At 39.1% G+C, this 16,134-nt stretch overlaps 1 protein-coding gene across 1 annotated transcript; it reads right to left on the reverse strand.

Moving 5' to 3' along the window:
* Positions 1-1,639: 1,639 nt before the first annotated feature.
* On the reverse strand, positions 1,640-13,963 carry slc25a5 (solute carrier family 25 member 5). The gene is made up of 4 exons (XM_062044274.1): positions 13,729-13,963; positions 3,738-4,224; positions 3,529-3,669; positions 1,640-2,006 (listed from the first exon to the last, which is right to left on the reverse strand). Exons 1-4 carry the CDS (start codon positions 13,837-13,839, stop codon positions 1,849-1,851), a joined length of 897 nt encoding a protein of 298 aa, XP_061900258.1. The 5' UTR covers positions 13,840-13,963; the 3' UTR covers positions 1,640-1,848.
* Between the last annotated feature and the right edge of the window lie 2,171 nt (positions 13,964-16,134).

Here is a 16,134-nt window from a genome sequence, read left to right on the forward strand (position 1 = left end):
ACACCACATTTTTATGCATCAAACTTATACACACTGAATTTTTACACACTAAATCTTTAAACACTGCATTTTTACACACTGATTTTTTTAAACACTGAATTTTTAAACACTATGGGTGGAATTTTTAAACACCGGACTTTTATACACTACATTTTTATACACTCAATTTTTAAACACTGAACTATTAAACACTGAGTTTTTAAACAATGAATTTTTTTTACAATGAACCTTTAAACACCGCATTTTTAAACACTGAATTTTTAAAACACCAAATTTTTAAACATTGAATTTTTAAACACTGAATTATTAAACCCTAAATCTTTAAACACTTCATTTTTATACACCGCATTTTTATACATCGAACTTATACACACTGAATTTTTACACACTAAATCTTCAAACACTGCATTTTTAAACATTGAATTTTTAAACACTAAATCATTAAACACTGCATTTTTATATATGGAATTTTTAAACACCGGACTTTTATACACTACATTTTTATACACTCAATTTTTAAACACTGAACTTTTAAACACTGAATTTTTTTACAATAAACCTTTAAACACCGCATTTTTAAACACTGAATTTTTATGCATCAGACTTATACACACTGAATTTTTACACACTAAATCTTTAAACACCGCATTTTTATACACTGAATTTTTAAACACCGGACTTTTATACAGTACATTTTTATACACTCAATTTTTAAACGCTGAACTTTTAAACACTGAGTTTTTAAACAGTGAATCTTTTTACAATAAACCTTTAAACACCGCATTTTTAAACACTGAATTATTAAACACTTCATTTTTATACACGCAACTTTTAAACACTGAACTTTTAAACACCAAAATTTTAAACACCAGACTTTTATACACTAAAAATTGAGTGTATAAAAATTTAAACACTGAACTTTTAAACACTGAATTTTTAAATACTGAATTATTTTTTTTTACAATAAACCTTTAAACACCGCAATTTTAAACACTGAACTTTTAAACACTGAATTATTAAACACTAAATCTTTAAACACGGAACTTTTAAACACCAAATTTTTAAACGCTGAATTTTCAAACACTCCCATTTTGCCAACACATTTTTTTTAGTGAAATAGTCAGCATAATTTCATGCAAAAAAATTCCGTTCACAAAATTCAGTGTCCAAAAAAGCTTGTGTAATAGAGACACAAATTAACCCCCACCCCACCCCCCGGTGGGAGTAACCATAGCAACCGCATAGCTTGTTTATGCCGGGGGCCGGCCCTGCTGCGAGAGCTAATAGTGTTAGGTGTGTGTTGTAGTGGTGTTTCAAAGTCACACAGCCCTAGGTGAAAGTCTGGTGGCCGCATTAGTCTGGCAGGAGATCAGAGTGAAATTAGAAAGTCTGCAACGCGTTAATCATGACGCCGCTAAATGTGAACGTGTGAAGGCAGCTTGGATGACACACCGCTGACTTTGGCTCACCCCCTAAGACACACTGACTTTGGCTCACCCCCTAAGACACACTGACTTTGGCTCACCCCCTAAGACACGCTGACTTTGGCTCACCCCCTAACACAACCTGGCGCGCCACTTCTGCTGTTTGCCACTAGAGGGTGCCAAAGGTCACTCGCTGGTGCAGAAAAAGGTCAGACTCAAGACCAAGATGGAGGTTTATTTCTCTTTCTCTGCTTTCTTGCATCAAGGGAACGAGGTTCTGACGTGGCCCAAAACAAAACAAAACAACAACAACAACAACAACAAAGAGTGCCGACCTGGTACAACTAGTAGCCCAATACTAGTTGGTCCCGATAAAGAGATGTGTAGCGTTTCAGTCCGTCTGAATGTACCAACATGTGACACGTTACAGAACTTTCTTCAGCTCGTCGTACAGCACCAGCACGAAGGCCCCGCCCATGCCTCGCAGCACGTTAGACCACGCCCCCTTGAAGAAAGCCTTGGAGCCCTCGTCGCGGGTGATCTTCCTCCAGCAGTCCAGGGTGCCGCTGTACATGATGTCGGCTAGGAGGAGGAACCCGCGTTAGAAGCCACCTTGGCAGAGGGTACTTTCACACACTTCTTTCTAGACTTTCCAGCCAGACAACACCAGTACCATGCTTAGTTACCAACACATAGTTAGTGACTATCAATGACAAAGACAACACCAGTACCATGTTTAGTTACCAACACATAGTTAGTGACTATCAATGACAAAGACAACACCAGTACCATGCTTAGTTACAGACACATAGTTAGTGACTATCAATGACAAAGACAACACCAGTACCATGCTTAGTTACCAACACATAGTTAGTGACTATCAATGACAAAGACAACACCAGTACCATGCTTAGTTACAGACACATAGTTAGTGACTATCAATGACAAAGACAACACCAGTACCATGCTTAGTTACCGACACATAGTTAGTGACTATCAATGACAAAGTTTGGTATCTTGATCTACGAACCATATATATATATATATATATATATATATATATATATATATATATATATATATATGGTTCGTAGATCAAGATACCAAACTTTGTGTATATATATATATATATATATATATATATATATATATATATATATATATATATATATATATATATATATATATATATATACTGCGGCGCGAGCATGATGATGTCATGTTATGGATGGGAAAATGCATTTTTAGACAATATGATTTGCCTGAGTGGCTAGGCGACACAGAGAGTACACAAGCGGCAGAAAATGGATTAGAAAGGACGGATTTTTAAAAATAACAATTAAATAAATAAATAAATAAATATATCCGGCCCGCGGGCTGTAGTTTGGGGACCCCTGCACTAAAGCGTCCCATGTGTGATGTCTGTAGGAGTGTTTTCATGCACATTTGTTACGTGCTATTGAAATGTAATGAAGCTAGCGTCATTAGCATTAGCCAATATGCTAACACGTTTACAAGTGTTTGTGTTAGCATTATTAACTTGCGACGGCATTCTTTTTGTGTTGTTTCAGGTTAAAAAATCCCTCAGTAAATTCACCAAAACGTCACCGTGGAGTTATTGAGTCTGTTTAGTTGATTGGAGAGGTAGCCCATGGCAATGCCTTGTGTTTTGTTTGATCAGCCGTTTTACTGCCGTGTTACAGACAGTTTGGAAACAATTAAGGTATGTAAATACACATTTATAAAATATTTCTGCGTGATTAACGCTGCTAAAATATGGAAAAAAAAAGGTTTTTCCTAAAATTTTGTGGAAAATTAAGGTAGCTGCTAGCTTATAAAAATAGTGTCCGGGATCGGCGTATGTGATCGGCAATAAATTGTATTAATCGACAATGACGATCACGTACTTTTTCATAAAATACTGATCGGTGGCCGATCACATCATTAATTATTATGTTTACTTGAGTTACTTGCTATTAAACATTTGCAGTTTTATAATCTATTGTCAAAGTATCGGCTCAAACCTCGAAATCGTATCGGATCCAAGGCTAAAACATCGGAAACGGAGGTTCCTATGTACAGATGAGACAAAATGGGCGATTACCTCCTTTGCGTCCGGACTGCATCATCATACGACGGCGGACGGTGTCGAAGGGGTAGGACACCAGGCCGGCCACGGCGGTCACAGACTGAGCGATCATCCAGCTGACGAAAATGTGCGTGTTCTTGGGGTCGGGAAGCATGCCTGCCAAGGAAAGACAACGGTCAGAAGGTGTGGCGAAGAAGCGGGAAGGAGCCCGGACCACGTCTCACCCTTGGCGGTGTCGTAGACGCCAAAGTAGGCGGCCCTGTAGATGATGATGCCCTGCACCGACACGCTGAAGCCCTGGTACAGACCCTTGATGCCGTCCGACTTGGAGATCTTCACCAAGCAGTCCCCCAGACCTTTGAACTCGCGCCCGCCTCCGGATTTGCCCACGTCGGCGGCCAGACGCGTCCTGGCGAAGTCCAGGGGGTAGACGAAGCACAGCGACGTGGCGCCCGCCGCCCCGCCGGAGGCCAGGTTCCCGGCGAAGTACCTCCAGAACTGCTTGTGCTTGTCCACGCCGTCCAGGAAGATCTTCTTGTATTTGTCCTTGAAGGCGAAGTTGAGGGCCTGAGTGGGGAAGTAGCGGATGACGTTGGCCAGGTTGCCTCTCCAGAAGGCCAGGAAGCCTTGCTCCTTGGGGATGCGGACCACGCAGTCGATGATGCCCTTGTACTGCTTGTCCACCGAGATCTGCTTGCTGGCGTGTTGGACCTGAGGACACAGCAGAGTGAGCGTCAGACTGCGTCGAGGATCTCTGCACGGTGCGGCCTCTGTGAGACTTCATCCATCACTACAACGCGCCACGGACTTTGACTCTCTGAGGACCAGATCCTGACCATGGGTGACATCAGAGACACCCCGGTGACTTTAGTTCAACTCACGTTTTTGCAGCAGATCCCCCCAAAACACAAGTTCGTCATATACAGTAGAGGATCTTTGACGATAGCATGTTTTGCACTAGTTCCTTGAACACAACGCTAGGGTTAGGGTTAGGGTCATACAAAGTAATGACCAACATTAAAATACAGTAGCCTAGGTAGGCCTAAGTAGTCATTAAAAACAAGACAGGACAAGTAATTTAATATATTTGGACACTGTAACATTACACACAGTTTGAACAGTAACACTGTTTGAATATAGGAATGTAAAACACTGTACTTTCATCAAGTGATTCTTTCGCGTACCACTAGATGGAGCCAGAGAATCACTGTTATAGAGGATCTTTGGCCCAAAACATTTTTTTAAGTCAGTCCATAATAATACTGTCATTTAGAAGGTCTTTGAACAGAGTTTTTGCAACACTTCTTTAAGAACAGCAGTCACTCCCGTCATGTAGAGGATCTTTGTGTAGCATTTTAAGTTTGGCCCTTAGAAACAGCGGAGCACACCAGTCACGTAGGAGATCTTTGACTGTCGTTTTCGCAACACGTCTTTAAAAACCGCAGTCCCTCGTCATTTAGAGGATCTTTGACTATAGCATGTTTTGCACTAGTTCCTTGAACACAACGCATGGCTCCTGTCATATATAATGCTTCTCACACTACCAGCTTAATGACCAACATTAAAATACAGTAGCCTAGTAGGCCTAAGTAGTCATTAAAAACAAGGCAGGACGTTTATTTAATATGTTTGGCCACTGTAACATTACACACAGTTTGAACATTGACACTGTGTTTGAATACAGGAACATAAAACACTGTACTTTCATCAAGTGATTATGGCCTAAGTAGCCGCTGCTACTGCTTTTTCTTTAATGGCGGGGCACTCAATGTTAAAGGTGCATTACTGCCACCTACTGTATTGGAGTGTGAAACAGGGTTGGCTTCCTTCTCCCTCCTACATACATACATATACTGTATATATACATACATACATATATATGTACACAATACACTATATTGCCAAAAGTATTTGGCCACCCACCCAAATGATGAGAATCAGGTGCCCTAATGACTTGGCCCGGTGTATAAAATCAAGCACTTAGGCATGGAGACTGTTTCTACAAACATTTGTGAAAGAATGAGCCACTCTCAGTGATTTCCAGCGTGGAACTGTCATAGGATGCCACCTGTGCAACAAATCCAGTCGTGAAATTTCCTCGTTTTTTTATATATGTTGCCTCGTTTAATAAACAGTAGTCAAAGCTCACGTTTCGCACGGACTGTTTAGGCGTTGCACAGCGTGTTTACGTCACAGATCATACGGCGCCTGCACTGCACAACGGCGCTCTTTTAAATACGCTTGAGTTTAGAAAACTTTTTTTGCCGACATAACTCGCAACGGCAGACGCCGCAGAAAGCAGTGGACAAGAGCCACAGCAAAACGAGGGAATTAAGAAGCCACAAAAGTTGTCTAAGGTGTGGGAACACTTCACACTAAAATGGAAGGAAAATGCAGTCGTATGCAAACATCGCAGCTGGCATACCACAATAGCACAAGTTCGATGCTGTAGCACCTGTCGAGAAAGCGTCCGGAGGCGACGTAAGTCATCGATTATCAAATGTAAACGCAAAAGTTGTGTTAGTAAAATAAATGTTATTCCTTATGATAACCAGGATGTGTTCTCTCACTCCCGCCGAGTCATCAAATGCCGCCGAAAGGTGTTGAAAACTAACAATGCTATCCGAGCTGTCGTGTTCAATTAGCCTTTCACAAGTAACCACGCGAAAGTAGTCGAGCAAAGTTATTCGGGTTATTCAAGTCATGCAACCACATGCTCCTTGGGATAGCTTGCACTCGCATCCCCTATAGCAGGCCTGGGCAATTATTTTGACTCGAGGGGCCAAATTTAGAGACAATAATGTGTCTGGGGCCGGTATATATGATTTTTAAGAACACTAGTGAAGTGAATTACATTTATATAGCACTTTTTCTCAAGTGACTCAAAGCGCTTTACATTGAGGAACCTAATATCTAAGTTACATTTAAACCAGTGAACACTAATACAAAACCTCACAATAATGTCTGATTGAATGCTTAAAACTTTGACTGACCGCCTTGAAAAACAGAATGGAATTTTACATTTTTTTTACTGAATGAGACACCCAGAATTTACATGAAAATAAAGAATGTTACAATATTAACTATGAAGCATAAAACACTGAATATTGACAACATGTGAACGTCACACAAGGTGTGTGACGTTCATCGACATATTTTACAATCAAGCAAAACGCAACAAACACAGCGAAATACAAACGTGAAGGATAAAAAAAAAAAAAACACCACAATCTGATATATGTGATATATCACTAAGCTTTAGAACTTTGTTGTAAAAATCTCCTTCCATGTTTGTCCCTGACACCCGCATTTCAGGCTGGCCGCTCTGGAAACACTCTGTGGAAACGCTCCCCACCCACGTCTTAGCTGCTATGACTTACATTACCATAGTAACTATTGACCTCCCTGCTTGGCACTCAGCATCAAGGGTTGGAATTGGGGGTTAAATCACCAAAAATGATTCCCGGGCGCGGCCACTGCTGCTGCTCACTGCTCCCCTCACCTCCCAGGGGGTGATCAAGGGTGATGGGTCAAATGCAGAGAATAATTTCGCCACACCATGTGTGTGTGACAATCATTGGTACTTTAACTTAACTTTTAATTAGATTACCATAGTAACTGGTCGTGGAACTGTGGACCAGCTCTATACTCTCGGCAGGGTCCTTGAGGGTGCATGGGAGTTTGCCCAACCAGTCTACATGTGTTTTGTGGACTTGGAGAAGGCATTCAAACGTGTCCCTCGGGAAGTCCTGTGGGGAGTGCTCAGAGAGTATGGGGTATCGGACTGTCTGATTGTGGCGGTCCGCTCCCTGTATGATCAGTGCCAGAGTTTGGTCCGCATTACCGGCAGTAAGTCGGACACGTTTCCAGTGAGGGTTGGACTTCGCCAGGGCTGCCCTTTGTCACCCATTCTGTTCATAACTTTTATGGACAGAATTTCTAGGCGCGGTCAAGGCGTTGAGGGTATCTGGTTTGGTGGCTGCAGGATTAGGTCTCTGCTTTTTGCAGATGATGTGGTCCTGATGGCTTCATCTGGCCAGGATCTTCAGCTCTCGCTGGATCGGTTCGCAGCTGAGTGTGAAGCGACTGGGATGAGAATCAGCACCTCCAAGTCCAAGTCCATGGTTCTCGCCCGGAAAAGGGTGGAGTGCGGAGGAGACCCTGCCCCAAGTGGAGGAGTTGAAGTACCTTGGAGTCTTGTTCACGAGTGAGGGAAGAGTGGATGGTGAGATCGACAGGCGGATCGGTGCGGCGTCTTCAGTAATGCGGACGCTGTATCGATCCGTTGTGGTGAAGAAGGAGCTGAGGCGGAAGGCAAAGCTCTCAATTTACCGGTCGATCTACGTTCCCATCCTCACCTATGGTCATGAGCTTTGGGTTATGACCGAAAGGACAAGATCACGGGTACAAGCGGCCGAAATGAGTTTCCTCCGCCGGGTGGCGGGTCTCTCCCTTAGAGATAGGGTGAGAAGCTCTGCCATCCGGGGGGAGCTCAAAGTAAAGCCGCTGCTCCTCCACATCGAGAGGAGCCAGTTGAGGTGGTTCGGGCATCTGGTCAGGATGCCACCCGAGCGCCTCCCTAGGGAGGTGTTTAGGGCACGTCCGACCGGTAGGAGGCCACGGGGAAGACCCAGGACACGTTGGGAAGACTATGTCTCCTGGCTGGCCTGGGAACGCCTCGGGATCCCCCGGGAAGAGCTGGACGAAGTGGCTGGGGAGAGGGAAGTCTGGGTTTCCCTGCTTAGGCTGCTGCCCCCGCGACCCGACCTCGGATAAGCGGAAGAAGATGGATGGATGGACCATAGTAACTAGTATATCATGCAAAAGTGCAGATTCCAACCATTGAAATACTTTGTATAGTTCAAGACTTCTGGTAATTAGAAAACATGACTGCACATCATAATGGCAGCTACACTTTCAATCTTAAAGATCTAAAATAAAAATGGGTGGAATGTCCTGCCAGATTGAAAATCTTAACGGGCCTTAATTTGCCCAGGTCTGCACTATAGTCTCTGTAGAATGTAAGAGTTCCAAGTCCTCGTTTACAGTGGTAGCACTTGTGTGCCAAGTTCCTGTCAGCCATATTGGTTCCGAATATGAAGTTGCACATTTCAAATGCAGTATTAAAGGCACTACCTAATCCACTTTTTATGTTTGATATAATGAAAACTGTTCCTATTGTGTTATTTGTGATATAAGAATATATTGTTATGTTAACTTTCTCAGGGAATATTAATTTTGAACTAATTTTATATATGTGTGTTTTCATCTCAAACATGTTATGATGGCAAAATGAACATTCACTACTATTTTGCATGCAATGAATGCGATGAACTGTATTGCATTCTTAAAATGTAAAACTGTTTTTGTCTTTTTATATTGTTTATGTATTGTTGGCAGGTTGAAAACAGCTCGGCGGAGTTGCGTGGAGAATCCAACATAATCATCAAAAATGCACGAGCGACAAGGACTTTGTTTATGCGGTCACATCACACAGCACATAGGATCTGTGAGCGCACCTGTTTTCATTAGCACACATAAAATTGGCACAATCAAGCGCATTTCAGCTGTGTGTGTCAGCCTTCAATAAAGAAAACAGCTGTGTGTGTTAGCCTTCAATAAAGAAAACAGGCGTATAGTAAATAAAAGACAATTAGGCCAAACACAATAATTGAGGGCAAATCTTAACATGTATAATTAAACCCTAATTTTCGATTTTCGGGATTTTTGATAGAATACACAATTACTAAAATATTCGATAGCTGCAGCTCTAGAAACATCACTAAAATGCTTTGGTAGTTGCTGCTTAGTACCGCTTTGGGAGTAACCTCCTTCTGTCCATGTCTTCCAGCTTCCTCTCTTCGTTTTCTCCTTTCTCTACTATATTTCCCACGATGAGTGATTGCATGTTCCAAGACTCTACTTCATTGCACCTGTCACATCATTCTGTTGGGTGCTTGTTGATAAGGTGCAATGTCTTATTCAGTCTGGTGCGTTCTAATCTAACACGTGATAGGATTCCTTCCTCTGTTGTGCTCCCCCTTACACTTCTTCCCACTTCTGTGTTCTGTATCGCATACGTATTAAGGATCTTTGTCTCGTTTTTTTTCTTTTTTTTTTAAGTCTTTGACTAACATTTTGTCTTTAGGTCCTTAAAAAAAACAGCAAAGCATTCCTGTCGTATAGAAAATCTTGGATTAGCGTTTTAGAAGTAGGTCTTTAAAAAGCAGTAGAGTGCTTCAGTCATTTATTAAACTGTGGTATGTGGGCGCCATCTAGTGGTATGCCAAAGAATCACTTAATTAAATATTGTTTGTGCAATTAATTGTATTTGATTCATTAGTCGAAGGTGCTGTTTGCAAAGCTAAAAATATTACTAGAACACCACCTGCTAGCTTATGTTATCATTAGTGGTTTCACTCAACACATTTGTTGGACAATTGTCTACATTTTTCATAATTACAAAGTTTTTTTTAATACAAAGGTCTACTACATTACTGTATTTTAATGTTGTCATCATGGTGGTACTTGATGAATACTTAGGTCTACTACATTATTGTATTTTAATGTTGTCATCATGGTGGTACTTGATGAATACTTAGGTCTACTACATTATTGTATTTTAATGTTGTCATCATGGTGGTACTTGATGAATACTTAGGTCTACTACATTATTGTATTTTAATGTTGTCATCATGGTGGTACTTAATGAATACTTAGGTCTCCTACATTACTGTATTTTAATGTTGTCATCATGGTGGTACTTGATGAATACTTAGGTCTACTACACTACTGTATTTTAATGTTGTCATTATGGTGGTACTTAATGAATACTTAGGTCTACTACATTACTGTATTTTAATGTTGTCATCATGGTGGTACTTGATGAATACTTAGGTCTACTACAATACTTTATTTAATGTTGTCATTATGTTGGTATTTAATGAATACTTAGGTCTACTCACTACTGTATTTTAATTTTGTCATTATGGTGGTACTTAATGAATACTTTGGTCTACTACACTACTGCATTTTAATGTTTTAATTATGGTGGTACTTAATGAATACTTTGGTCTACTACACTACTGTATTTTAATTAAAGTTAATTTTGGTGGAACTTAATGAATACTTAGGTCTACTACACTACTGCATTTTAATGTTAGTGATTATGGTGGTACTTAATGAATACTTAGGTCTACTACAATACTTTATTTAATGTTGTCATTATGGTGGTAATTATTGAATACTTAGGTCTAATACACTACTGTATTTTAATTAAAGTTAATTTTGGTGGTACTTAATGAATACTTAGATCTACTACACTACTGTATTTAATGTTCTCATTATGGTGGTACTTAATACTTAGGCCTACTACAGTACTGTATTTTAATGTCAGTGATTACGGTGGTACTTAATGAATACTTAGGACTACTGTCAGGGTTGTCCCTGACAGTTTGATCAAGTTTTAGTTTGCCTCTGCGTTTGTCTTGGTTTCCTGTTCTTAGTTTCCTGTCAGTGCTTTTATTTTGTCTTCATTTCCTGATTCTCCCTGACTGCTTTGTCCCCTCCGTTGTGGCTGATTGGCACGTGGCCACACCTGGTGCCAGTCAGCCAGCTGCCTATTTAAACCTGTACTGCCCTCCAGTCACGGCTGGATTATTGTCATTAAGACTTGTAGCTCCTACCTGTTACTTGTCTCTGTTCCTGTATGCCGTGGACTGCTTTCAGTCTTTTTGTTCCTAGCTCCTGTTTGCTGGATCCTGTTTCCCGTTTTCCAGTTTGGCGTTCCTGGTTTGTGTCTTTTTATGAGTAGCTGTGCAGCTGGGGAGGCACAGCTACACATCCCAGTGGGTCTGCAAGAGATGGCGCCATCATCTCCGAGGGGTCTGCAACAGACGGCGCCATCCTCTCCGGTGGACCAGCAGACGCCACCACCCTCCTTCCCGGGTGGCTGGGAAGGAGGGTGGTGGCGTCTGCTCGTCCACCGGAGAGGATGGCGCCGTCTGTTGCAGACCCCTCGGAGATGATGGCGCCATCTCTTGCAGACCCACTGGGATGTGTAGCTGTACCTCCCCAGCTGCACAGCTCCTCATAAAAAGACACAAACCAGGAACACCAAACTGGAAACAGGATCCAGCAAACAGGAGCTAGGAACAAAAAGACTGAAAGCAGTCCACGGCATACAGGAACAGAGACAAGTAACAGGTAGGAGCTACAAGTCTTTATAGGAAATGAAGACAAAATAAAAGCACTGACAGGAAACCAAGACAAACGCAGAGGCACACTAAAACTTGATCAAACTGTCAGGGACAACCCTGACAACTACAACACTACTGGATTTAATGTTGCTATGGTGGTACTTAATGAATACTTTAGTCTACTACATTACTGTATTTTAATGTTACAGTGGTACTTAATGAATACTTAGGTCTACTACATTACTGTATTTTAATGTTATTATAGTGGTACTTAATGAATACTTAGGTCTACTACACTACTGTATTTAATGTTGTCATTATGGTGGTACCTAATGAATACTTAGGTCTACTACATTACTGTATTTTAATGTTATTATGGTGGTACTTAATGAATACTTAGGCCTACTACACTACTGTATTTTAATGTTACTATGGTGGTACTTAATGAATACTTTCGTCTACTACATTACTGTATTTTAATGTTACAGTGGTACTTAATGAATACTTAGGTCTACTACATTACTGTATTTTAATGTTATTATAGTGGTACTTAATGAATACTTAGGTCTACTACATTATGTATTTTAATGTTATTACGGTGGTACTTAATGAATACTTAGATCTACTACACTACTGTATTTAATGTTGTCATTATGCTGGTACTTAATTAATACTTAGGTCTACTACACTACTGTATTTAATGTTATGGTGGTACTTAATGAATACTTAGGTCTACTACACTACTGTATTTAATGTTGTCATTATGGTGGTACTTAATGAATACTTAGATCTACTACACTACTGTATTTAATGTTGTCATTATGGTGGTACTTAATGAATACTTAGGTCTACTACACTAATTGTATTTAATGTTCCCATTACGGTGGTACTTAATTAATACTTAGGTTTACTACATTACTGTATTTTAATGTTATTATGGTGGTAATGAATACTTAGGTCTGCTACACTACTGTATTTTAATGTTGTCATTATGGTGGTACTTAATGAATACTTAGGTCTACTACACTACTGTATTTAATGTTGTCATTATGGTGGTACTTAATGAATACTTAGGTCTACTACACTACTGTTTTTAATGTTGTCATTATGGTGGTACTTAATGAATACTTAGGTCTACTACACTACTGTATTTAATGTTATTATGGTGGTACTTAATGAATACTTAGGTCTACTACACTACTGTATTTAATGTTATTATGGTGGTACTTAATGAATACTTAGGTCTACTACATTACTGTATTTTAATGTCATTATGGTGGTACTTAATGAATACTTAGGTTTACTACATTACTGTATTTTAATGTTGTTATTATGGTGGTACTTAATGAATACTTAGGTCTACTACACTACTGTTTTTTAATGTCATTATGGTGGTACTTAATGAATACTTAGGTCTACTACATTACTGTATTAATGTCATTATGGTGGTACTTAATGAATACTTAGGTTTACTACATTACTGTATTTTAATGTTGTTATTATGGTGGTACTTAATGAATACTTAGGTCTACTACACTACTGTATTTAATGTTATTATGGTGGTACTTAATGAATACTTAGGTCTACTACACTACTGTATTTAATGTTATTATGGTGGTACTTAATGAATACTTAGGTCTACTACACTACTGTGGTCATTATGGTGGTACTTGGTAAACAAAGTAAGAGAATCACTAATATAGAGCATCGTGTTTCTTTAGTTTATGACTTCATAACTTTATCATAATTTGGTGAGGTAACAATGATGCATTTACTTGACATCGCAGCACTATATTACACACAAATTAAGAATAAGTGACCTTGTGAAAATGAAGTTAAAATAAACGTGACGTAGTTAGTGAAAGTTAAAAGTCGACATATTTGGTGAGAGTATTACATAACAGCTGCTCCAGTAGCTGAACTCTTGGCAGCGTTGAGCAAAAGATAGACAACATGACAACTCATTTCATGTCGGTAAAAGAAGTAAATGGAATAAAAAAAAGGTGTTTTGACGCACCTGCAGCAGCAGCTTGACTCTCTCGATGGGGGCCACGGCTGTCTTGGAGATGGCCGCGGCGATACCGCCAGCCAGGAAGTCCTTGGCGAAAGAAATGGCTTGTTCATTCATCCTCCTGACGTCTTGGTTTCACAAATTAAAATACAATTTAAAAAAAGGGCTCGGTCGGGATGGTTCGCCGCTCGGGTGGCAATGGCCGAGTCCGAGGAGGAGGAGATGGGATTTAATGCTGAGGGCGGGAACGCCAACTTCTGCTCTTCGTTTTCATTGGTGGAGCGTCTGGGCAAGTGGGCGGGGCTTACCTTCTTCCGCCTCGACTCTGCTGGTGGTGATCGCCTGATTGGTGATGGGCATTCCGACTCCTTTTGAAAAGAGTCGCTTCGTATGAATCGGCTCAATAAAAGAGTCATTAAACACCAATTCTATGATTCTATTGCCAAGTTATGTGCGGAATGATGGACTATCGTACGAAACATGCATTGTGACTACTATGTTTCATTAAAGGAATGTTTTCAAATCTCTCTCTTTGGTGTGTGTACTCAAGTAAGTTGCACCCTTCCTGGTTTAACAGATCACATTTTGATCTGGATTGCTAAACAATCACAAATGTTTTGTAAAAAACAAAACAAAACCAAAGCGTCTGGCTCCAATTATTCGCTCCAAAGAGTCTGTTCGAATATTATTATATCAGTTTTTTCACCAAGTATCACCTCAGAAAACACTTTGCTCTCCAAGTACCACCATAATAACATTAAATACAGTAGTGTAGTAGACCTAAGTATTCATTAAGTACCACCATAATAACATTAAATACAGTAGTGTAGTAGACCTAAGTATTCATTAAAGTAGTGTAGTAGACCTAAGTATTCATTAAGTACCACCATAATGACAACATTAAATACAGTAGTGTAGTAGACCTAAGTATTCATTAAGTACCACCATAATGACAACATTAAATACAGTAGTGTAGTAGACCCAAGTATTCATTAAGTACCACCATAATAACATTAAATACAGTAGTGTAGTAGACTTAAGTATTCATTAAAGTAGTGTAGTAGACATAAGTATTCATTAAGTACCACCATAATGACCAACATTAAAATACAGTAGTGTAGTAGACCTAAGTATTCATTAAGTACCACCATAATAACATTAAATACAGTAGTGTAGTAGACCTAAGTATTCATTAAGTACCACCATAATAACATTAAATACAGTAGTGTAGTAGACCTAAGTATTCATTAAGTACCACCATAATAACATTAAATACAGTAGTGTAGTAGACCTAAGTATTCATTAAAGTAGTGTAGTAGACCTAAGTATTCATTAAGTACCACCATAATGACCAACATTAAAATACAGTAGTGTAGTAGACCTAAGTATTCATTAAGTACCACCATAATAACATTAAATACAGTAGTGTAGTAGACCTAAGTATTCATTAAGTACCACCATAATAACATTAAATACAGTAGGGTAGTAGACCTAAGTATTCATTAAAGTAGTGTAGTAGACCTAAGTATTCATTAAGTACCACCATAATGACCAACATTAAAATACAGTAGTGTAGTAGACCTAAGTATTCATTAAGTACCACAATAACATTAAATCCAGTAGTGTAGTAGACCTAAGTATTCATCAAAAACAAGGCAGAGGTTTTATTTAACAAGTATATTTATTTAATATGTAAACAAAAAAGGAAAACATATATGTTGTCGATAATAGTTGTTTAATGTCAATAAAATATGAATAGGGTCACCATTACAAACTGTAATGTGTACAGTACCCACCTTTGAACTGTTTTCTGACTACCATGATGCATAAGCAGCTTGGCACTAATAATATACAGTAATATAATAATATACAGTATAATAATAGTAATAACAATAATATGCAGTAATATAATAATATACAGTATAATAATAGTAATAATAATAATATACAGTAATATAATAATAATATATAGTAATATAATAATATACCGTATACTAATAATAATATACACTATAATAATAATATACAGTAATATAATAATAATATATAGTAATATCATAATAATAATATACAGTAATATAATAATAATAATGATAATAGACAGTAATATAATAATAATGTACAGTAATATAATAATAATGATAATAGACAGTAATATAATAATGTACAGTAATATAATAATAATATTACACAGTATTAAAGCATAATAATTAATAACAATAATAATCCATTGCTTTCGGTCTCCCCTAGAGGGGGGGGGATACCCACATATGCGGTCCTCTCCAAGGTTTCTCATAGTCATTCACATTGACGTCCCACTGGGGTGAGTTTTCCTTGCCCGTATGTGGGCTCTGTACCGAGGATGTCGTTGTGGCTTGTACAGCCCTTTGAGACACTTGTGATTTAGGGCTA

This window comes from Entelurus aequoreus, linkage group LG04 (assembly GCF_033978785.1).
Source record: "Entelurus aequoreus isolate RoL-2023_Sb linkage group LG04, RoL_Eaeq_v1.1, whole genome shotgun sequence".
Taxonomy (NCBI): domain Eukaryota; kingdom Metazoa; phylum Chordata; class Actinopteri; order Syngnathiformes; family Syngnathidae; genus Entelurus; species Entelurus aequoreus.

What these genes read in the sequence shown, in the direction of transcription:
- slc25a5 (XM_062044274.1), bottom strand. Translation starts at nt 13,839, where the DNA reads ATGAATGAACAAGCCATTTCTTTCGCCAAGGACTTCCTGGCTGGCGGT. An exon ending in CGTCTACGACACCGCCAAGG is followed by an intron (nt 3,670 to 3,737) that starts GTGAGACGTGGT and finishes TTTCCTTGGCAG; the next exon opens with GCATGCTTCCCGACCCCAAG. An exon ending in GCAGTCCGGACGCAAAGGAG is followed by an intron (nt 2,007 to 3,528) that starts GTAATCGCCCAT and finishes TCCTCCTCCTAG; the next exon opens with CCGACATCATGTACAGCGGC.